General features: G+C 48.5%; 1 protein-coding gene across 2 annotated transcripts; it reads left to right on the forward strand.

Annotated features, from left to right (window-relative positions):
* The first annotated feature begins 6,919 nt into the window (after positions 1-6,919).
* LOC120960111 (putative inorganic phosphate cotransporter) lies at positions 6,920-23,030 on the forward strand. Of its 2 annotated transcripts, XM_040384069.2 has the most exons (4): positions 6,920-7,514; positions 12,116-12,517; positions 20,380-21,275; positions 21,359-23,030. In XM_040384069.2, exons 2-4 carry the CDS (start codon positions 12,466-12,468, stop codon positions 21,956-21,958), a joined length of 1,548 nt encoding a protein of 515 aa, XP_040240003.1. In that variant the 5' UTR covers positions 6,920-7,514; positions 12,116-12,465; the 3' UTR covers positions 21,959-23,030. The 2 variants fall into 2 exon arrangements, with proteins under 2 accessions (XP_040240003.1, XP_040240002.1); XM_040384068.2 differs by lacking the exons at positions 6,920-7,514; positions 12,116-12,517 and adding an exon at positions 17,127-18,311.
* Positions 23,031-24,554: the final 1,524 nt, after the last annotated feature.

Here is a 24,554-nt window from a genome sequence, read left to right on the forward strand (position 1 = left end):
AATGAGTGACCGCTGAGTGCTTTGTGTACGAACAGTATACGTAGCAGGGGACATAGGTGAACAAAGAAACAATAGGTTTTTATTTGAATTAAAAATTAGCCAATAAATTGGAATTCGTCGCATATATGCTCCGGATTAACAATTCCGGAGTAGGTTTGATATTAATTACAATAGTCTAATGTGACGAAAAATTTACCAATTTGCAATAACAAAAAAGACTAGTTACCCAAGGCAGGAGAAAATGAGAAAGAAGATGAAAAAGGTAGAAGATATTGTAAAATATCAAAAATTAATAAAATCGTACTATAGTGGCAGCAGCTACGCATGTGGAGGATCTGCATGATTAAAATCAATAACCTGCATTCAGTGCTGCTTAACAGCAAAGGGCAGCCTGGAAGCGGCAATCAAGGGTCTCTCTTGTGGTGTCCCCATACAGGAGCGCGCTATTGCATATAGAATGGCAGATAGCAACAGATTCCAGTAGGAACTATTTATTAAGTATTAAAGAAAACTTAGGAAAGTCAAACTGCAGCGACAACTGCAGGTGAGGTGACCGAATGAAATGTGTTATTCTTCTGCTCTCGAGAGCTGTTTGAATTGCTCTTACTGAGACCGAATCTGATGCTGAATGTTATGATTCATATGCATTTGTTTAGCCTGACAGCTTGTGATCTCGTATGACGTCCTAAGATCCCGCACAAGTCGGAATAATTGAATAATAATTAGAGTGAATAAACCATCCCAACCGTTTATTCACCTGTTCCCGGCCCAGCTCGCTATACGTTCACGTGCTCGGCTCGTGCGAACATAACTCCTGTTTGATTGTCCCCTTTGATTGCACGATTGTTGTCGACCGATCCGTCCGTCAGCTACCTTTAAAGCGATGCTAATCCAATTTAGTTTTTTTTCTCTTTATTATGGTAATTTTATATCTTTTCTAGCGTTCATTGACGCGAAACGGGGCGGAACACCTCATCGTTGACAACAGTACACGTGTAATTGAGGGTGGACAAGAATTCAGTACCAATAATCGTTAGCATCGCTCGTCAGTTGTTTTGCATGAATGCATATTACGACGACATTGTTAGGTGGAATTATTATTCATTAATTACCTCGTACGATCACCGCAGACGTGTGTTACGCGTCGGGGTAGATACTCAGGGATGTTATCTGTTTGATAAAGTAAACTGCAAAAGCCGCCTTGAGACGCTGGTGCGCTTAAGAGTAAATCTCGCTAGATGTAAGTCAATGTAAAGTTCTTTAACATAAAGTTGCGCCCGAGGTCACAATCATTGCAGCAGTGTAGATGTTATGTGTTCCAAGAGGTGTGTGCCGGTTCGTCTAGTCGCCACCGAAAGCGATCAGTGGGAAGAACTCTGAACGGTGCGTTTGTTCTAGCTCGCATCAGAATCGTCATCACGCACCCTTTTGTGTGGGAAAAAAGGGAAAAATAAACTATTTGTTGTATTGACGCAACCGAACCGATCGTCAGTTATTGTAGGTTCCGTTGCCGATAAGTTCAGACATTTTTAGTGAAGAAAGGTATTTATTGTAGGGTGGAGTTTGTTAAGCCGGTGTGACAAATTCTTTCAGTGCGGGTAGATGCGCTGCTACAGAGATGTACATCGCTGTTTATTCCGGGATCCACAGTTTTAGTTATAAGAGTGAACAATCGAGTTTATTGCACTTTATTGTTTCCTGTGATATCTTTATACAAGTTTTGAAATAGCACTGAAGTTGAGAAATGGTTCACTGTTTTTCCTGAATCTAAGGCACACCACAAATACGTAGTGCTTTGTCCGCAATACCTTGAACACTGATCTTCCCTGCTCCGGAAGCGACATAATGACAAATAACGCACCTCAAGGCTGCAACATTGTGATGCGCAGCCAAATAACAGCAAGGTCATTCGTCCTTCTCCATCGAGCAGAGTTATCTGTCCTCGGGGGATGGGAGTTTTACGACGAAACAGCCAAGATCTTGGCGGACGTTATCTTGGAAGTGCAAACTGCGCGCGTTTCAGAATTGCCAATAATGGTGGACGGGCGGGATGCCTATCGCGCCAATGCTGGGGATAAGGGATGACTCTGTCACAAACACTGTTGTACCCGTGGGGGAAAACACACCGGACCTAGTGGTTGGCGTGAGAAGAGATAAAAACGGCACCCCGATTATGATCACACGCGGGTTCCGCGGGTTTTGTAGGTGTTCGATCGTAACCGTGTCGGTCGAGTGGCCCGTGCACGAGAACGGGTGGGGGAGTTGCGAACGGTCAATCGGCTTCCGTGATTGACAACAAACGAAACCGTACCGTGGCAATCGGGAGCATCTTAAGAGATGTGGTGCGCATGCGGGTGTACGCCAGACCACCGCGTCGGCTCGTGATGGAAAGCACGCTAATCACGTGAAGTCCAATGGCAGCGAGGCATCGGCCGAGGGCACGATAGGCGTGTCTGTCCTCCCCTTCAATTCCCCCCGGGGATGCCAGTGGCGTTTGGCGTTATCAGTCCTACCCTGTGCCAGCCCCCTGTGGCAGATACATTGTGTACAGCAGTTAATTGCTCCGGAGCTGTAGAAGCGGCTCAAAATCGGCTAAGAATAGTACGAGCTACTCCTGCAACCGGGCGGGTTGTAGTAGTAGTAGAGTCTTGACGCTCGAGGGATGTGATATCTTCCCGGTGGCTTCTTCTTCTAATTGGCACAAAGGTGCACGCCGACTTATCTATATGGCGCACAGCGCAGGATGAGAGCGTAATCATTGCTGTAATAATTAGCAATTGAATTACACGTGCGTAATGGAAACAGAACTGTCGTGCACGACTTACCTCAAAGGATTGTAAATCAATTAATTTATCAGCGCTTTTAATGCCTTATTGTTTCCTTTGCCCTGGTGGTATGCCGAGGTGGTAATGTGGGGCTGCTGCCTCAGCAAGGTTATATATTGGATGAAATGGACGCTTCCCGAAACGACAGCATGGGAGATTTATAGCGGCGTGCGGTGGATGGACCGTCCGCTAAATCCCAACATTCACTGACGGGTGTTTATCCGTCAATGATTGATTAATCGATGCGAGTTGACAGCAGCAGTAGGTAGCAGTAGGCTCTACCGGGGGGGTAGGTACACTCTGATTGATTTTTGCTTCATAGTAGCAAACTCGGTTTGTGTCATGATGTGGCAAATTCCTGCTTGACCGATCGCAACAGACTCCGGAAAACAAAAGCTTTGACAAGCGTGATGCAGATGAGACGTTGTCTGGGAGAGATAATGGGCCGTATTATGGGAAGTTATGAGGAGGGTATTTTTCGGGTGTGATCGGGATGTGGGACATCGTGTGACAGTATGATGGTAATGATTGCACCACTTCGGTTAGGGTCGAAAAGTCAGCTTCAGGCACGTGGATGAGTGCTGTTGAAGACGTTACGCTACACGATAGACTTGTTGGAGACGCTTGTACTAAGCAAATGCTGCTAGTACTGTGAAATAGTGACGCCCTACCACGATCTATAAGACGTGCAAGGCTGACAACCTGTCTTGGAACTGATGTTAGAGCAGTGTGCCTGCCAAATTTTGACTCGCTCCCCTAATTTGTGTCGTCGGGCGTAGGGAGCGCCAAGGACATTGAGGTGTCGCTCAGGGCGTACATTGTGACATTGACGTCGCCTGATCTTTGATCGCGCATCTGCCAGGGCACGTGCCTTGTGTTTACGGCTTCTCCCATTATCAACGCAGTGTCTGTACTGGCTGCAAAACTGAATTTATGACATTGGTCGTACGATTGCAAACGTCACTGTTTGTTTAGCGCTGAGGTTTTCGTTATTTTATTAGATATCATATCATCTAGATGATCAGCCAAGTTCGGCACGCGGTCGATTGAAGTCGCTGGCGGGGTTATTGCGGGTGATAAACCTACCACCCGTCACCTGTCTGGGAAAATACAGGCATTGACTCTGGCCCATCATTAGCATGTACCGCGAGGCTCGAAAAGAATGCTTCAAACGACCACAATCGCTTGCGGCTTACACTTCAGGTGCGAGAACGTGCTCGTGTAATGGAAAACGTGATGTCAGCTGTGATTAGGCAATAATGGAGAGGGTGAGCAAGAGATAGAGAGAGAGAGAGTTTGTTGATTGAAGATGACTTCAAAAGGGTTTGTTGATTGAAGATGACTATTGTCGCTCGGTGGTGCGTGTGTTGGAAGTGCAAGTGTACTTTCCACCGGCAGGAGTCATCACGGATCACGTGATGTTCACTGAAGCGTCTGGAGGATTGGAGCTTTTTATTAGCACCAATTGAGTGTAATTCCTCCTACGTTACTTCTACGTTGACCGGTTGCAATAGTCCGACGTAGAGAACATTGTAAACTGTCCCATAACGTACGGGATGAAACAGGCAGGATTGTCCGGAAATGAAATGCAAAGCTCATACCGATTGACCAGACAATGAGTGTGGTAAACTATAAAGCTCTGCGCGTAGTACTACTACACCATCGGCAATTAACGACTCGATTGACGTACAGATAGCATTTACACTACCATTCAACGTGACCCAGACACTGAGTCGTGTGATTCTTGTGTTATGATTGCGTACCCGTGGCTAGCTAGAGACAGCCGGGCGATGCGTGAAGCGTTTCTTCTAAAACCGCTTCTAATCCGCTGCGATGATCTTGACCGCATTCGGGTTAGAATTTGGAGCACCTTCGCACACGATAAGCCACTCTCGATAGGCTCTTTCGCAGGCCCGATTAGTGATCAATATTCGCGCAAGGACGTTTTTTCGTGGACGATACCGGACGACCCCTTGGAACCGTAGCTTGACAACATTGGTGGCCACAGGTTGGCACCGATTTCTCGAGGGTCATAAACAAGACGATAAGGCGCCTGACCTTAGCGACACTAGAAGCGATAGGGGAGTTTTCCCGGTTGTTCGATGGATAAGGTGTTTATAACTCCCTTGGGGTGCTATAGGGAAGAGAAGGGCTGGACCGATTAGATCAGGCCATAATCAGTAGAGACTGGGAAATAAATCAGATGCAACTACTGAGCCATCACAACTGCTGGATAGTTGAGTGATCGTGATGGTGGATATCACACAGTTAGTCTCGCTTACCTTACGCTTACCTGCGAGCAATTAACCTTGACAGTGATGGCTATTAGGGAGCTCTGGGATCCACCAAACGCCCGGATGAGTGAACTACGACGAAGATCGTTAGTTCATAAGGAATGTTGTAGATCAATAATGTACAACATGCCCACAGCACAAACCCACACTCCATTGCTTGAATGTGCCGCGTCAAGTGGCCGCACGGTTGGTGCTTCCGTTTTGTCATTAGCCGTCAACATGTCCAATCGATTGTTTTCCAACACGAGTGATGCTGTTTTCGTAATGAGTTTGTTGTGAGTTTTGCTTTTATTGTTTAGCCCGGTCGGGTCCGCTTGGCGGGGACCCTGGGGACGTGGTTTCGCAAAAGCAAATGGTTTGCGTTGGCTTAGTGCCGCCGTACCAGCAGCGAATGGTCACGTTCAAGTAGGCAAACAAGAAGCCGCCCTATCGATACCGCTCTACCTTGCTGCAACGGTAAAAGGGACCTGTTATTACAGCTGTACTTCAGGTTAAGCTAACAAAAAATAAATGTAATAAAACGGATTGAAGCGGAAGGCAACCTTTGAGGTGTTTGGCGGGATAGCGCACTTCAGCGGACATCAAAGTGGCTGCGGTGAGGACGCGTGCGAATGGATCGGGATCGGAAAGTTGGGATTTGTGGGATGAATGGGCGAGCGAACGAGGGAACCAGCGAATCACGAGATGATTGGGGAATGAGAGTAGTTTAATGTTGAATATTCAACCCATTAATTTTTTCAATATTCATATTTTTGTGTTTTGAGGCGCAATATTTTATCGTTGGGAAGATATTACATTATCTTTTGATGAAAATTGTGATTCTGTTTTACATAAAATGTCAAAAATCTTACTTTTTCTCGATCGATTAAAAAGTCAGTCTGAAGTATAGCGTTATCATTAGGGTAATCAATTACAGATCTTTTAATGAATAAAACTTACAATTTTAGGTATGATTTCTTATGCCTTCAGCAAATTTCATTAATTCATTTCACGCTATATCTCCTGTAGGTAGAAAGTAAGTCAAATAGTTTTAAAAAGAATAAAATATAGCTTTGATTTTAACTAATCTGTACATTTACAACCAAATGATTGTAAAATGTAGATATTTGTAATTGCCTAATCTCTAAAAAGAATGCTGTCTAGCAACCTTCTTGTACCTCTAGGAGGATCGTGGCGCACTTGATCGTCCCGAGACGAGATACGGAGAGACTGCTTATCATGCAATTACAGCGACTAATGAGAAAGGATGTTCAAACGTCGTTTTTTAAGCGAGAGAGAGAGAGAGAGGCAAGGAGACTGATAGAAGCGACGACCACACGGGGAAAGGGGACAGTCAGTCAGTGAGGAACGGTCCGGTCTGAAAATCGTGTGCACGTCATGTTCTTATCATCGCACACCCTTCTCTCGGTGTGCCTTCTCGCCCATGACTTCCTTGCAACACACGAGAGTGCTTTCCCTTTCCATCGACGCATCGCGTGGAGCATTGCATTGGTAGGGCAAGGGCAACGGGTGTGTTGCATATTCCGCGACCGGGAGCGGACTTCCCAAAATCCCGAACCCGCGCCGGGCCCTGATAATGCCGCCCGATTGACACACGATCGGAACCACTTGCTAGGGGGGGGGGGATTGGGCCAAGTGCCGGCCGCGGTTGTTGATGTGTGTGAGCACACTCACACACGCACGCCATCACACCGGTCCCTGTGATACCGGAGATCGTACGATTGTTTGTGGCCCCGTGCGGCCGGCCGAACCGGCCGCTTGTGTGTTGGTAGGCGCACGATTTTATATAAATAATCAACGGCCGCTCGTACGGTCGAGTGAGTTCAAGCGTGTGCGCCAACAAAGCATCGTCGTCGCAGCACCAAGCTGCGCGCGGGTTCCATCTACTCCGGCAGGAGAGAGAGAGCGAGAAGATCATCATCCACCGTGCCGTGGGAGACGATCGTTATCGATCACAACCGGGTTCGCTTTTCCGTTTTTCTTGTAAAGGGGAATTGCTGTATTTTGCTTCTCTCGGCAAAACCGAAGGAAGGAAAGTGATCTATTTCCAACGAAGAAAAGCATCAAAAAACGATGGCCCATCTCTCCCACGCTACTAGCACCATGGCTCCGCACTTTGATAGTACCGGTGCCGGTTGTCAAGTCTGACAGCACGCTCTGCAAGCAGCTACCAACAAAAAACACCGAAGAGCTTAGTGTGCGAACGAAGCCACCACAACAACAACAACAGCCCCAGTCCGACGTACGAACTTCGGAACTCCCCACCATCCCATCCCAAGAGGTTCGAGTTTCAATCGGTCTGTCCGTCGCACCCAAGTCCGTCGGTTTTTTTGACCATCCCAGTACTGCGAGCACAACCAGTGTGGCAGCATCTATTTACATCACATAATTTTGTGTAAGTAAAAACAACTCCTCAGTGTGTCTGTGTGTTCTGTTGATGTGTAGTGAGTCCCCGTGTTGTCCTTACATTGCGTGTCGGGTGCGTGCCTTTGAATATGTGAAGTGATGATTGGTGAAGTTGTTACAGAAGTACATCATTTGAGACTTTCAAATGAAGTCCAATTACAACAGGCTTGTGAACGTCCAATAACAACAGGGTTGTTGAATCGAAACGAATCCATCAAACCATAGCCTCCCACCCAATACTTTGGTTCCAACAATGCCTTGCTGACCTAGAAATGGGAGAATAGGTGAAGCAAACCCCTACCCGAAATGGCAAATTTTGGAAGTTTTTGAGTTGGTTTTGCGAGGAGTGTTGGGCGGTATCAATCGTTGAGTTTTGGGTTTGGCTTGAAGCGTGTAGTTTAGCGTTGTGAAGTGATCTTTCGGGGTTTTGTCAAAATAATTCAAATAAAGGCCTAGACTTCATAATACTTTGCACCCCATTAAAGGTACTCTTGTGTTTGGGATGCTTGCTATTGATGCAATAGCATAATTGGCCTTTTTCAAAGAGAAAGCACCAGCTCCATCAAGTACGAGGTCGTTGTAAATCATCGGAGGTGTACTTCGAACGAGGTTACCGGGCGGTTGAAATTATTAAAACAAACCCATAGATCTGTAGAGTTGATATCGCACCGATCGCAAGTGCAGGTGCCAAAAGTGTAAAAAGACCATCCCGCTGACACCATTACGGCGCCCTGTAACGATTCTGAACTCGCCGGACGTCAGAGCGGCCCATGCGGGGTAATCCGCAAGTGGCCAGCCGCACAGAACGTGCGATATTTTCGTCACACGATCGCAAAAACCGTCTTGTGATTATTGTATAAAACAAACAGACACATAATTTTCATTCATCGCGCTCTCCTCTGCCAAGATCTTTCGCCCATAGATCGAGAGAGGTCATCGTGCGCGCGTGATCTTCACACTCTTTGTGGTGGGGTGTGGTGTTTTGGGTTGGTATTGTGTGAATGGCCGGACGAATTGTGCGTGAAAGAAGGTGTGATGTCAATCGATCAGATACACTTTGCAACCTGGGAGAGCTCTAAGCCCTTGAGAAAGTTTGTTTGTTTGTTGTGTTCTCATCCTTCGCGCGCCTCAGAGTGCATGATCGATTCTGGTGCGATCTAAGGCAAGCGATCTCCACATTATTAATTAATCAAAACCAGCACAAACAACAACCGTAACCGCCGGTGCTGTGCGATGTAATGTAATGCGGTCTACGGAAGCACACACTGCAGGCAGGGGTGAGCGAAGGATGAGAAGCAGTTGATTGTCTGGCAAAACGGGAAGTCATAGATAACGAACGAGATGATGGGTGAATCTCCCACCAACGCTGGCACAATGGAACTATGATGCTTTGGTTCAGTCGAGCTGCGTAGATTTGAATATTCAACCCAAACCACCTTCCCCGTCCGACATTGATGAATGTGAATCGCACGTCTCGATGAATGAGACAGAGCAGGGGGGGTCTGATAGGGTTGGGATGCAGTGGCGATTGTTTCGTCAAGGTTGGCCACTAGCATCCGAATCCGGACAGCTTTGAAATGGTGGCAGTGCACGAAAGTGATAGTCATCGCGAAATGATTACAAACAGCAGTAACATGTGCGCTTGTTTAGAATGTTAAAGTTTAGTGAAGTGAGCGATAGGAGATTGCAAATGATGGGCATGGAGAGGAATGTTGACTTCGAACCCCTTTTTTTCAAGGTAACTTGTTTTCTGTAGCTTCACACATCACATCTAATTGGTTTAAAGTGAAGATCACCGATCATGTGGAATTGTGGCACTAAAATCGCGTGCTAATAGGGTACCAAAGTGCCAAAGATCAGCAGCTGTTTACATCCTTCATGTTCCAGCAGTTGATTTAATACCCTCTTTTTACGGGAGATACGATAGGATGGGACATACCAGGACGGCACTCGACACAGAACGGGGATTAATGGTAAACTACCGACCAGGTATTTCTATTGCCCCCTTTACAGCGAGTGCGACTGGGACAACTTCCCCCGGAATAGCTACACCGGGAGGTGTTGTTACCTTACCGTCAACAGTCAATCAAACCACGAGGTGAAGTACCGGAATAATAGCTCCGTAGCTAATTCCACACGTCCGCGGTACATTGACTGATTGTTGATAAGCACACACGAGCATGCGCCACCACTGCCGGTTGTAAAGTTCAGCCCGATTCTGGCGACGTGAGGGGAGAGAGAGAGAGATACCGTACCGTGCAGCGGAACCGTTACGTCGTGCCGCATTAACTGAAGAAGCTAGAAGCACTTGGCCCAGGCAGCGACATATTATTTATGCTCCAGGCGGTGCTAGAGAGCTTGCGAAGGCATGCGCTATAAATATTTAATCAGTTGACTCCGCAGACCGCTGAGCGCGCAAGGACGGCAGCGAATGCGAGAGAGCACGTTGAACCGGCCTGGAATTGGAGCTGGTTTTTTTTTGGAGCAGGGAAATCGAAAGTGATAACTCTGCCGTCTAGGCGGCTCTGGGAGTGTCTGGGATCGTACGATCGCCGACGCCACCGTGGCTGACCTTTTGCTGGCGGCCTTACGGGGACTACCTGCCGCGAGAGAACCTAAAAGAGAGCAGTGCGAGAATGAAGTTGCACGGGATTGAAATCTTCACAAATGTTAAACTAACATGACCATGACTTTGAACTCGGTTTCGTGAAGGAGAGGAGGGTTAGCTAGCCAACCTGTTGATCTGTTCTACGTGATGGTTAGCACAAGACGTGTCTAGTCATATCGTAACGCTTTTGCTTTGGTACGCGCAATCGCCAAGTGCCTGCTGGAGTGTCTGCCGAGATAGAATTCCTCGGAACGGAAAGGTCCCAGGAATGTGCCTTGGAATGTCTTCCTTGCTTTTTATCAAACGGCAACTAGTCCCTTTTTGTCGTTATTGCATCCTCCAGGCGACACTTCCCAGAAGGTGCGAGACGTGCGGGGCCCTTTTCCTACCTGGCTATCATGGTCCCTTTTTTGTTGAAGATTCGCCAATTTTCGAAAGGTCACTTTCAACCCAGGTCTTTTGGTTTTGCTTTGTGTTGGATTTTCACATCCCAAAAGTCCGCAAAGCGAGAAGGTTGAGAAGAGGATGAGGTCCACTCGGCCGCTCGTTATCATCGAGCGGCAGGTGTTGAATATTATTCTCAATTTTCATTAATGCCTTTCCCCGAGGCTCTCTGCTTCTGCTGCCGGTGTTGCTGGTGAAGCTTGCGAACGCGAACGCTGTGCCACTTCCCTTTTTCACCACCGGTGTTGCGCGTACAGCAAAGGTGTGAGTGCATTGTGTGTTGTGCGGTAGAGGTTGTGTGTATAATACGGCGTGTAACGCGTGGTAACGAGCAGTGTGACTCGTCGGGCTTGAACTTCCAGCGGCAGTTCGCAAGCGGAACAATTGTGCAATGGCAATCGGTTCGCACGGTTGTGCTAAACGGGTGTAGAGTATAGATTAAATGAGTACTAGCAGGTTGCAGCAAGCAAACAGAGCTGCGTGAAGGTGTTGTGCTTTGCCGGTAGGCCTTCTTCTTGAGAAGCGTATTAAAGAGGCTCGATTTCAAAGTAGGTGAAAGTGTGATAATTGCTAGCGAGGGAGAATCGTGTCCAAATAGTGCCATTTGTTTGTGTTAAGTTGTGTCGGGGAATCGAATAGCTATCGATCTTTCAGCGTTAACGCAACGTGCGTCGCAATTTTGGGGGAACGTTATGCAATGAGCAACCTGTTCCAGAGTGGAGGTGACTTGCCAAAACCTCCTCCCCACGGTCCAACGAAATGGGCGAGTGCAAATTTTGGATCTTTTGTCGAGGTAGTACTACTACACAGCCTGCTTGTTTGTTTGTGTACCGACACTGATCACGTGATCATCGGGATAGGGTAAACATCTAGAAAGAACGGTACGAAGAAGAGGCGGACGATCGTGCTGTCGAATCCAAATCGGCTGATCGTCACGTTCCGGCGCAGCAGACCCAAAAGCCATTCAAAACAAACCAAAGGAAAAAAAACAAGAAGGCACCCGTCTAGCGTCGGTGGTTCTGGAAAAGTACCAAAATGTTGTCAGTTTCATAACGACATTCGATGAGGGAGAGTGCAAGGCACCGCACGCCGCCCGGTCCGGACCAGTTTTTGAACCTTTGTCAGTGTTGTGTTAATTTTTTGGCCGGCTGCCTTTACTTCCCTCTACTGTGTTCCCTGAACCCGGCGTTACTGATGATGCTGAGTGTTATGGGTTGACATTACAAGTGTTTTTTTCAAACCAACAAGAACTGGGCGTGTGTGTAGTGGTTTAGGTTTCGGGGGTACTGTGTAAGGTATGGAAGTTGTTTAAACAAATTGCATGCGGAAAGCGTGAATTTGGATTTAATGGCTTGTTGTTGTTGTTTTTTTTTGGGGTACCAGACGTTGATTTGCATTGACGTCAGAATGGATGGGATTTCGATAGGTTATTGTTTACCGTGATCGGAGTAATAAATATCATCCTTTTAATAAGTCCCGGTGTATTAATGTATGTTTTTCTCTTCTCTTCTCTTCTCTTTTCCAAAAACCCACAACAGAAATGGTTGCTAAACACCAACAACCACCGCTACACTGACAGCGCATTATAGCAACTTTATCCAAGTGACCTTTTGCTGTTGAGAAAGTGCGTACGTGTATACGAAGCTACAGCTCCACCCTTGCTGTACTTTGTGTGAGTACCGTGAATCCCAGCAACCCAGCTTACATCAACAACAAGAAGAAAAGAAGAGGCTACTAAGAACAACGGCAACAACAGTATTACTATTATCCAACATCGTTATTATCATCGATCTGCCTGCAAAGCGAGCAGAGGAAGAAGTTACGCTTAAACCAAAGGAAGAGAGTAGTGAGAGTAAGGAGACATCAACAACAACAGAACTAAAACATCATGACGGTCAGCAAGGAGTATTTGGCTAATGCCGAACCGGAGAAACCGAACCGTAAGTATACGCGCCCACAGCGATTAGTAGTAGTAGATGCTTACCCCAGCTTTAGTGACACCTCAGCGCGTTAATTTATTTATCTGAAAACGATTGCGCCGCTTTCGATCGCACCTGCTGGCGCCTGGCGTGGCGTGGTGCCCGAATGCCTGTGTCTAACACACCACACACACGCTGACCGTGACATTGAGGCGCATTCAACCGTGGTGCGCGCGCACCTTGTGCCTCGGTTTCTGTCATTGCGTGTTTCAGTTCGCTGGCCTTTAGCTGTTTGTTTTGCCTCGCGCACAAAACGACACATTTGTGCGCTGTTTTGCATACATTTTTTTCAGCATACGTTTGTCAGCATTCCAGCATAATGAACCGCTGCGAAAGGTCCAGCGAAGGTGTTGCGATCGTTTCCGGGTTGCTGTATATGCCGGAACATAATACACACAGGCAGCGAGATGCGCTTCAGTAAGGACTGCCCTTAGTGCTCTAGCTCTAGATCCTGAGGTCGGATGCGCACCGAAGCGTGTACTACCCCGGCCACACCGCACATGGTCACAGGTGGCGCGTCACGTGGTTCACGGACAAACTGGCTGTGGTGGTCGAATGGTATGGAATGTGTGCAAAAACGTGTGTACAGGCGCCGGCCTGTTGCACCGTGGCATGTGTTTGCAGCGCATCGCCAATGCAATGCACGTCTGGGACTGTTGTGCGAGAGGGGATTAGACGGGGTGGGAGAGAGTGAGACGGTGTATGGTTTTATATTTGCACACGACAGTGTGTGACAGCTTTCTTAGAGGGTTGTAGCGCATTCTTCCGGTGCCGATACGAACATTTCGATGGTGTGGATGCGGATCGGTTTATTGCAGTTTAAAATTAGTATCAATTTACGGCTGCACCCTTCGGTGTGATATTTATGAGATACTTTTCCAGAAGGTGCGCTAATTGTGACCGCAAATGTGAGGTGTTGATGGGCAGTAATTGTGGAAAATTTATAGAATTATGACAGAAATTATAAGTGAGGTAGAGGAACAAAGGTTCTCCATGAATAAGTTTTAGAAACGAGAAACATGTCCCTAGTTGCGTGTGAGTCACTGTCTCGATCGGTTGCACGAAGTTGCAACACAAAAAGGGGAAACACGCTGTAGTCCCCAAAAACGCCACGACATAATTATACCTGGGACAAAAACAAGGGGCCGGTTTCGCATGATGGCATGATCAGTTTGGAGCTCGCGGGACAACAAAAAAAAGACAAAATTATACCCCTAAGCGGTACGTTTTTGATCTCACACACACACACTCACTCAGACTGTAATGTTGCTGGCTGGAATGTGTTGAAACATGTCCTTTAGTTTTGGCAGCAAGGGCGATTGGATTGGCTGGTAATTAGCACTTATTAACTGTGTATTTAGCATCGCAAGGTGTACCATTAAGCAGAGAAGCGTCTTCAAATTTCAAACAGAGCGGCGCGGCTCAAAACTTTTACGACACTGCGATGACTAATCCACGTGTTTCTGTGGGGAAGGTTGATGTAATACCTAACCGACAAACAAAAGCCCATAACTACATCCGTCGGAAGTTGACGAAAACGTTTCGGCACTGCAAACAACGCGCCAAGATCTCGTTAGTCATCTGCGTTATCGCGCAAAAGGCAACGGGGTCTAGTTTTTATCTACACACTGTGGCGAGAGGGCACTTCTTCACGCTCTATTAGCATACGCTGCGTTGTGTTGCAAAATCTCAAGTCAAATGCACCTCTGCAGGCTTCCGATCCCGCGAACGAGCAGCGCCAATAAATCCACCCAAATTAGGCTGTCAAGCGTTGGCTGACAAATCGTTCATTTCCTGTGCCGGGAGGGGATTTAATTTCGCCGCCACCGCGCCAATTGTTCAATTATCAGACATGTGGCAAATGTGCCGAATGCGCAAGATAGCCCCCCTGCCCGAAAACAATTGAGCCGGCGCGGGCCACCCCGTGGGTGAGAAGGAATGATTTTATAGTTTCCTCATTAAAAGCAAAGGGCAGGAAGGCGTGTGCGGGAAGACGATCGATCAATTAGTGTGTGGGTCGTAGATATGCAAAGTTCGTGCAAAGGAAATGCGCGATGTCAAATCGTGGTTATCTGCTTCGCTGAAGAGCTTCTGTTTCAGCAACGGAAGAATTTCAAACGCGCGTTGCGCTGAAGAGAAAGATTTCGACGCGTGAAATATTTCACTTAGCGGAAAAGCTGCAAATTTGAAATGAAACATTTCAACTATGAACGTTGATAATGGCGCCCGTGAAGTCAGCGGACTGGATTTGCAGTTGTTCCGTGTGACAACAATGGCGTATCTCTTGATTGTTGTAATTTGAAGGAATTTTAAATTCACAAGAATATGCATTGCCATACTGACGACATGAAATAACACTCCTAATGGTAATTCAAAGCGTAAAAAACCGTGTTTTTATTGCGTCTTTGGCGAGCCAGTCTCCTCTTGGCAACCGGATGTAGATACTATTGTGTGTTCTTATCCGAGGTGTTGTTGCTTTCAAAACTACACCCGACTAACCCCGCTCGCCGATTGCCCCATTCATTAGGAAACACTAATTTGGAGTATTACGCCTTTCGGTTGCTTATCTAGTGTGGAGTGCCTCGTTCCCCTGAAATGGCAGTAAAAGAATTCAAACGATGCGTAGCAGAACATTTGTTTGCACAATTTGTGGATGCGCGAGATACCGATCGGGCTGAACCCATCGAGCACTGTTTTGACAAGAGTGTTATCATCCGCAAGGTTTGTGCGTAAAGAGCCTCCCGCGCACAAGATCCGTGCTATCCCGCTGATGAGCGATTGAAGGTGACTAGCCAGTAACTTGAAGGTACGATGCGCCGCCGTCTTGCTGATAATGGCTGATTCACCATTGTGTTACGCTATCAACCTGGCCTTAGCTGTTTGACAAACAGACTAGCACACTAGCACTATTGCTCTCGTCTCGACGCGGCATCTCGAGCGGATGTCCGAGCCCTGTTGCCGTGATCTTGGCTGCCGGTTGCCTGTGTCAGGTTTCAGGTGTGCTATACTTTGATTGGGCTTTCTGGCTAATAAATCGCGGCATGCGGGTTTGCGGACGTGTGGGATACCTTGGACTTAGGGCTAGTGTCCAGTCCGGTGTCTTCGCAAAACCCCGTGGACGTGGGATGCTTGCTCACAAGAATGTAGCACACGCCTGCCATACCGAGCGTGATAGCTTCTATAGGCGTAGGCGCCACTTGAGGGACGAACGACGTGTATCAGCAGCTAGTGCCGACTGATCATGGCCTGAAGTTACCGATGAGGGTGTTTTTTTTTTTGCGTGAGCGAAACGTGTGTCATTCTGACCACACCGTGCCGGCCACAGAAGATCGCGCGGAATTAATTCTAATCGAGCATCCAACTGCTCTGTATCATTACTGTAACAGTCATCCAGCGATTGGGGACATTAAGAATAAATCCTCCAAAAATAAACACACCGGTGCTAAAAGAATCCGGATCTTGATGATTGTTGTTTGCGATCGGCGGTGATGCACGGTGTGTGCTCAGTGATATCTCAAGCTCAAGGTGCGCCCTGGCTCCCTCATCCGCCACCCACTCAGCGTTAGCAGAAATGTCCGATTGTCGCAAAGGGGATGAAGATGGGTGAACTATTTTTACATCCCACCCTCCCCTACAACACATGTGGTCTTATTTTTAAAGCCCCGGTGGTGGGTCGACACGGTCTGTCATGGTGGTAATGTGTGTGTGTGTGGTAACGTCATTTAACCTTTGATAGTAATGCTTAATTGTGTTTCATTTTGTGCACAATCGGGTGGGTGGGTTGGGTTTTTGGTGGATGATGCACCACCACAACCACCACCCACACTTGCATGCAATGTGTTTGTTTTTGACCGGCGGAGACACGTACGTGTGTGAGCGAGGGTCACCGATCGTTGCTTGGGAAGAAGCGAAGAACTAGGTCACCGTACTTAGAAAACTGTCGTAGGGGCGTAGAGCTGCACTTTACAACGCAAATGCATTGGAGTTTATGTGTATTGGTAGGAGGCAGTTTCGGTGCAACCGTCCAAAACCTTACACACGCCCTCTCTCACTCACTCTGTCTCTTTCTTGCTATCGAAAAGAATCTCACAACACGTTGTAGTAGGCACGCCGTGTTGCGTCGCCTATGCCGGAGGATCACCACGGCAACCACATGGCAGAAGCATTTAGCACTTTGTTTTTCTTTTGCTTGACAGATTTCAATGTTTTTTTGTTGTTGCTTCTCCCCCTCTCGCAGTTGTTTCATAGAAACTGTTGTGTTGCGTGTGTGTTTGTGTTTGCTAGGTTTGGTTTTGGGGGGTTCGGTAGTGAGTGCGTGTGCGTGTAGGGAATTGGCCTGCGACCGCGACCGCGTGGTGCTGATGATAGTTGTGTGGCGGCGACGGCGTTATCAGCACACACTCACTCGGTGACCTATCGCACACACATCGGATTAGTGATTCCGCGTGTGACGAAGACGCAACGACCACGAGCGCTGGTTTCCCGGGGTCCGGTTACGGGTCGGTTTCTCTTTCTGTGTGTGTGTAAAATCATAGCGTTAGTGTTGAGCCGCGCACGGAATCCGTTTCCGTCAATGAAGGTGCCAGAGTCAGTACGGTAATGCACTGCCCGCGAGGAAGGTGCGCCGCCCTGTAAACGCTTGCAAGTCCGTCGACGCGTCGAAGTGGTGGAAAGGGCACACAAAGACAACACAATTTGCACACGAGACGGTGGGATTCGGTTGATAAGAAGAACCTCAGAGTCGGAATCTCTGCTTACCGGTTTGTCAGCGTGAAGGAGAGCCGCCAATTCTCCCGAGAGCCCCAAGCTCACGAGCAGCAAGGAGGAAGGGGAGTTGTATTTACATACACCCCGTTCGGTTGGTGGCTTTGGGGGGGTTGGTTGTTGTTGCTGCTGCTGATGGTGTGGTTGAAACAAAACCATCGGTTCGCACCCCGAACCGATCCCAGTACGTCGGAAGTGTACGAGCTGAACGGGTGGACGACACAGCCACCCCAGACCACACCGTGTGTGCGAGCGCGCGCGCACCGATCGTGTCTCCGTGAGATCGCGTCCATCTTTGCACCAACCAACGCGCGCTGCACCGTGTGCGCTACACGTGATCGAGGGGCGCCCACGGACTGCCAAATCGATTGAACATAAATCAGCTGTTCAGGTTTGCGTCACAGAAGCTCCCGTGCTACCATTGATTCTTCACGTGCAAGTGAATGCAAAAACAAGCGATTGTGTGTGTGCCCATTGAGTGTGTCCAGTGATCTGTGATAATAGCGTAGGACACGCCCGGTCCAATAACAAGCAACCTGGATTGGCGACAGATTCTCGCTGGAGGTGTCTGGAACGAGAATCTGGGCGCGTGCTACTCGCGTGACCCAAAGTAGGACCACTTGAGGGCTCCGAAACTCCACACGAGCAGCCCCTTGTGCCACTCGACAGCCCCCTGCATTGTGTGTGTCCCTGGGTCACCACACTTAGGCCACTGATATAGTGCAGAAACGGAATTTGTTAAGCGACATTTGGCGTCTAGCAGCCAGGGAGAACGATTTCTCCCAAAAAAGAAACTGAAGAATTGGAAAGTGAAAATAAGCGGCCAGCAGGGCGTGAACTACCGTCTCTGCCGCGTGTGTTGTGAGAGTGTCTGAAAGAGTTGCTAGGAGCTACCCAAGTGCAAAGATGCCGGAAAATCGTGATCGATCCAACCATGTGCTCGTGTGGGAGCAGGCAGAAATGGCCACGGACGAGGGCGTCTTACCGGCAAGTAAGGAAAAGCGTTCCATTTCGGTGTCCTATTACAAATTAGTGATTTTAGTGGTGGAGTTGTCAGTACGATCTAGAGTCACAATGTCCAGGGTAGATTGCATTGGATCCTTAGAGCGGGTTGACGTGATCAGTAGCGTTTGCAAAGTATGTTTGCCATCTCCACTCCTCACAGACACTCTTCTTCATCGGCACATCGGCACGACCTTTGATGAGATGTGTGAACTCCAAGAGCTTCTCCCAAAATCTAATCTCCATGATTTATAGTGACAGCAAGCGAGAATCGGACCATCCAGGGGGAGTGTATAGATCAATCATACAATTAATCAATAAAACGGCGCTAAAGCTCCCCTGAAGGTGTGACTGCGATAATGAGACAGAGGGTAGTGTACGAACCAGTCCCGTGTATACGTTCTGTGGCACGGCTCCAATGGCGATTAGATTAGAACCAGGAAGAAACTAATGATTTACTCAGATCAGACGTGCGGAGGACGGACTGGGCCCGGGGTCCACACTGATTGATTGGGTTGGGATCAAGTGCTGGAGCTCGATAACGCAGACACTACGGGGAAAGGGACATGTACGCCACCGTTCAGTAGGTCAACTTCATTGCGCTCTGGGAATGTTGAAGCACGCATTACGAGGTTACGAGAAGTCACGCCGTATCGGGACAGTGTGGCTAGTCGTTGTCGTGATAAGCGGAGGAGATGTTTGTGTAATCTCGATATGCGACCCATCGTAAAGCACGTGCGGATTAGGGGTTTGGAGCGTATTCCAAGGATTAGCCTGTGGAGTGTGCTGAATGGAGCTAAAGTGGTCGTCATGCACTTCCAGCGCTGTTGAAGTGTGCCAGTGTCTAATCGCTTAACTAGAGGATCTTACACAGTTCCTGAGGATACCATGATCAAGCTTGATCATGCGAGGCAATCTTTCCATTAAATCAAATTCACTTCAAATTGCGACCAGTTGCCTGTGCAGTTGCTATGGAAGGGACCGACCAAATTGTAGGAGATGTTGAAACCGACCGTTTGAAGATGTTTGCGCGATAGGACATTGCCGTGCGGTTTCGCAAGCGTTTGCCAGTTAGTAGTAGTAGCCGCATCCGGTTCTGTTTGCTCGCCTGCTCTTCTCGTTAAACAAAGCGCACTCTGAACAATGTTCAGAGTCAGCGTGGGGAAAGGATCGTCGTAATTCTTGCGCCTCACTCTTGTCATGTCACGGTTGATAAACGGGCATAATGCATTGACCTCACCGGGGAGGTTGTTGTTGCTGTTGTTGCATATCTGCGTAGAGATGCACAAACAGATTATACTCTTGCAGAACTTTGCATCCAACCCTAAGATTATGAAGATCTCACCCAGGTTTATCTGTTTATCCATACGCAAATTCTCACAGGTTAATGACGCCCCGGAATAGCCTGCGTTAAGATCGTATATGGTCGGCTACTAATGTCGGTACCATAAATAAATCTGCTTTGTTTCGTTTGTGTACCCAGCAGTTTGGGCAATTGCGCCCCATCTAACTTGCAATGTTGCAATTTTGTCCAAAGCATGTGTGTGTGTGTGTATGTTGTTGTCTCTGCTGCCCCCCTCCCGCCCTGTGTTTGGTTAAAAGATTGGTTGATGGCTGGCACGTGCGCACTGTTGACCGGCACGGCGCAAAAGATAATCTTACCGCAGCCGATCTGGTGTCCGATCTGTTGATGTGCGGGGTGAGGACGCCATCTTTGTTCTTGCCGTTGCAGCGACGTTGACTCGTGCCGGTGTTTGATTTGTTTTCTCGTTGCCAAAATGCCAAAAGAGCATTGATGCACTTTACCTACCGGTCACGGTACGGTTCAGTGATTGATTTGACAAATGAGTGTGTGTGTTTGAGCGTGAAAATGGGGAGGTTGGGGATGTGTGGTTGCGAATGTTTGACAGGAAGGGAAGCGATAAGTGGTTGAAATGTTGCCAACACTGTCGCCCCGAATGTTTACTTTCAGTTTCCGTTTTGGCTCACACTTAGTGAAGGATCGTTACAAATGCTAACATGTTTTTCCCTTCCCTATCCCTTCTCTTCCCGCACAGAGCGGTTCGGTACGCGACATTACATCGTGTTCATGCTGTTCCTCGGCATGGCCAATGCGTACGTGATGCGCACGAACATGTCGGTCGCCATCGTGGCGATGGTGAACCAGACGGCGATCGAGAAGGATGCGGAAGTGTTCGACGACGAGTGCCCGGACACGGACTACGGCGAGGATACGCACGATTCCGGGCAGGACGGCGAGTTCATCTGGAGCACCAGCATGCAGGGCTACATCCTGTCGTCCTTCTTCTACGGCTACGTCATCACGCAGATCCCGTTCGGGCTGCTGGCCAAGCGGTACGGCGCGATGCGCTTCCTGGGCTGGGGCATGCTGATCAACTCGGTGTTTGCGTTCGTGGTGCCGGTCGCCGCCCGACAGGGCGGTGCTGGCTGGCTGATCGCCGTCCGCTTCATCCAGGGGCTGGGCGAGGGTCCGATTGTGCCCTGTACGCATGCCATGCTGGCGAAGTGGATTCCACCGAACGAGCGGTCGCGCGTCGGATCGATCGTGTACTCGGGCGCACAGTTCGGCACGGTGATATCGATGCCACTGTCCGGGCTGCTGGCGGACCACGGCTTTGACGGCGGTTGGCCGTCGATCTTCTACGTGTTCGGTATCATCGGCACGGTCTGGTCGATCGCGTTCCTGCTGACCTGCCACGAGGATCCGGTGACGCATCCGCGCATCCGGGAGGACGAGAAGAAGTACATCCAGCAGTCGCTGTGGGGCAACGCGTCCGTGCACATTCCACCGATTCCGTGGACGAGCATCGCCAAGTCGCTGCCGTTCTACGCGATCCTGCTGGCGCATTTGGGCCAGAACTATGGCTACGAGACGCTGATGACGGAGCTGCCCACCTACATGAAGCAGGTGCTGCGGTTCTCCATCAAGACGGTATGTATTTGCTTCCGTGGAAGGGCTGTGTGTGTTTGTCCAACCCTTGTAACGTTGGCATCTTCTTTTCCCCCATTTTCCAGAACGGTGTCCTTTCGGCCCTGCCCTACCTGGCGATGTGGCTGTTCTCGATCGTGGTCGGCTGGGTCGCCGACTGGATGCTGACGTCCGGTCGCGTCAACCACACCTGGACGCGCAAGATCTCCAACAGCATCGGCCAGTACGGTCCGGCGATCGCGCTCATCATCGCGTCCTACACCGGCTGCAGCCGGGCGCTCACCGTCGCCATCCTGACGGTCGGCGTCGGGCTGAACGGTGGCATCTACGCCGGCTTCAAGATCAACCATCTGGACATTACGCCCCGGTACGCGGGCGTACTGATGGCGTTCACCAACTGCTCCGCCAATCTGGCCGGTCTGCTGGCGCCGATCGCGGCCGGCAACATCATCGAGGGCAAACCGACCATCGCCCAGTGGCGCATCGTGTTCGTGATAGCCGCGTGCGTCTACCTGTTTACGGCCACGTTCTACAACGTGTTTGCGTCGGGCGCCCGCCAATTCTGGGACGACCCGGAGAACGACGAACCGCAGAAGCCCTCGATCGAGGCACCATCGCACAGCGAGGCGAACGGTAACAATGGTACGACCCTAACGCATCGGACGGTGAACGAGCAGACGTCGTAGGTTTGAGCATCGTCGCTAAGCGGAAACATATCCAACCGCGCGAGTGAGAGTGGGAGGGAATTATGAAACATATCAGGTCCGCTTGCGGGTCATATCAGTTAGGGAAGTGCAGAGCAATAGTGCAGTAACAGTTGTATTTATAAGCGGGAAAAAACGAATATTTCTTGATAATGTAACGTACATTTAATGTAAGCTGGACTTTCGTAGTCATTTCTTCCTTCTGTTTTTTTTGGTTCGCCACCGCCAATTACTGGCGGGTCGAAGTAGTATTGTTTTTCGTGTGTTTTGCTCCCTATTTTTGCTTTCGCGTTTTTGAGCTGCAATTGGATTCTCTATTTGATACACAAATTGAGTTGTTATTTTGTTATTTTTTCCATTTTTTCTCCGCTCAAACAATTGCTGTTGAGTGTTGTACATTTCTTCTCTTTCCTTTGTTAACTATCTATTTCTCTTTTTCTTTCCCTTACTGTTTGTTGTATTTTGTTCTGTTCCTTCTACAATCTTTCAAGCTTTTTCGTTTTTTTCCCTTTTCCTTTCGCTGCGTGCAATAGGTGTAGCCTTGTACCTACGTCGATATTGATATTTGATTGTTAATCGCTAACCCATATGCACGCTCACACCGCTCCGTGTGCGAGCGTGCTGTACATAGTAGGCCCCTAGCGACTAATTCGAGAACACACTACCACTACTAGGCCATAAAGCAGTCCGGCGACATTGAAATCCCGATTCCCGATTCCGATGCCGGTACCAACAATGAAAAGGGGTTGTGATGCGGGTTTCTGGCAGGCGTTGGCAATTTGAAAACAGGGCCCCAAATTAGTTGCGACCGAGAATGTGAGAATGTGCAAGAACGAGCGATGAGTGTGTGCGCGAACGGGAGTGTAAGTGCGTGTGAGTGCGACCCTCATTAATGTTAAATCAATGCTAAATGCTCTGCTCCTGGAAGCAGGTGCCACGGGGCGCCCCAGCGCATTCTAACCCCCTCGTGCAAAAAAAAACGCAACAAGATGATAATAAAAAGATACACGATAATGTTGATAATGTTGCTGTAATGCGCAACCGGCAAAAGCTAGCTCACGGGTCTTATTGCTTGAGCAATTGCGCTCACTTATCCGAAAATGTATGTATTGTTTGTTTATTGGCTTGCGTTGCGGGATTACTTGCGGACGTGCTGCTGCTGACACCGTTAACATAAATTGACTTAATGCGAGTACATAATTCAACAGTGAAGAGAAGGAGTGCAGAGGTTGTTTTGTTCCTTTGCGCTAGACGCTACCGAGCGAGTGAACTTCCGCCCCAAAAACCAATCGAACGGCACCCGTCCGGAAGCAAGACATTTTTCGATGATGGCGGTGGTGTCGTGGCACGCGAAAACTTGTTGCTTCTAATGCTTCTGTGGCTGTTGTGGAAAACCAGGAAGGAAGCATTTGTTGCTTGCTAGGTTTAATAGTTTGTCAGTTTTCTGTCGTTTCTTTGCTGTTTTGTTTTTTTTTCCTTTTGAGTGGAATTGCTTCGATTAAATTCAATTTGACCTGAAAGTGTGGTTATTGTTTGGTGGTTGGACAGGGTATGATTGGAATCATTTCTATGCTAAAATGAAGTACAAACACGTATTGTAACGCTCTTTTAATAAATAAACCGTCGCCAACCCTTCATCTAACGTAAGCGCCTAAAGGTATGCAATGCGCGCGACACGATGAGCAAATTAGCAGTTGGCGCATTTTGAGCAAACCAACCACGTGGTAAAGGAGGCAGACGTTGTTATAACGAGACCCCTATAAATAAAACCGTTAAACCGGTATGTTTGATACCATTTTCGTCAAATCCTTTCCACAAACGGTTCCTGAACGTGTTACAAATCGAATCGAAAGAAAATGCGTGGTCGACAAACGAGCCCCCAAACAGCTGGCCACCACCAAGCGGTGCGATAATGTGCACAAAATTAATTAACAATCAACAGCGCATCGGCCCAGCATGGAAGGCAGTGGCCGGCAGTGGCGCAACGTGATAACCGCACCAGTGTTGCAGCAGCACTTTTCCACCGAACTGTTTTGTTTGGTTGCTGTTTTTTACAGGTTCGTTCTCGTCTCATTTTCGCCCTTCCCCGTCCGTCCCGTCCGTTCTGGGTCTGTGGGTCGCTGGTTCCCTGGCCCTGTGTGCGTCTATGAGCACCAGCGGTTTGTGGCGATTATGTAAACAGTATCGCGCCTCGATGCAGGGTTTCGGTCACGTGCGCGCGTGTGTGTGTGTGTTGCATTGCGCGTTTACGATAACTGCAGTTGTTGGTGCGCTGCAATGGGATGCACCGTGTGCGTTTGGGGGGAGGGGAGGCCATTGCGCGATGGAATTTGAAGCATTTCTAGCTGGACGGAGGAGAAAAGGGGGATGGTTTGAGTAGCGCTGGATGTTTGGTTTTTGCATCCGCAGCAGTAATGACGGTATGTTTTGTCTAATTATTAAGCAGTGTACCAAGATAGCTTGGGAAAATATTCAATGTCTGAAAGTACTGTACAAGTATTCGGTACACAGCAACACACCAACAAATCATTTCAACATTCACAGCCAAGAGAATCTCCAATGCCATCCTGATAAATTG

Source organism: Anopheles coluzzii, chromosome 3 (assembly GCF_943734685.1).
Source record: "Anopheles coluzzii chromosome 3, AcolN3, whole genome shotgun sequence".
Classification (NCBI taxonomy): Eukaryota; Metazoa; Arthropoda; class Insecta; order Diptera; family Culicidae; genus Anopheles; species Anopheles coluzzii.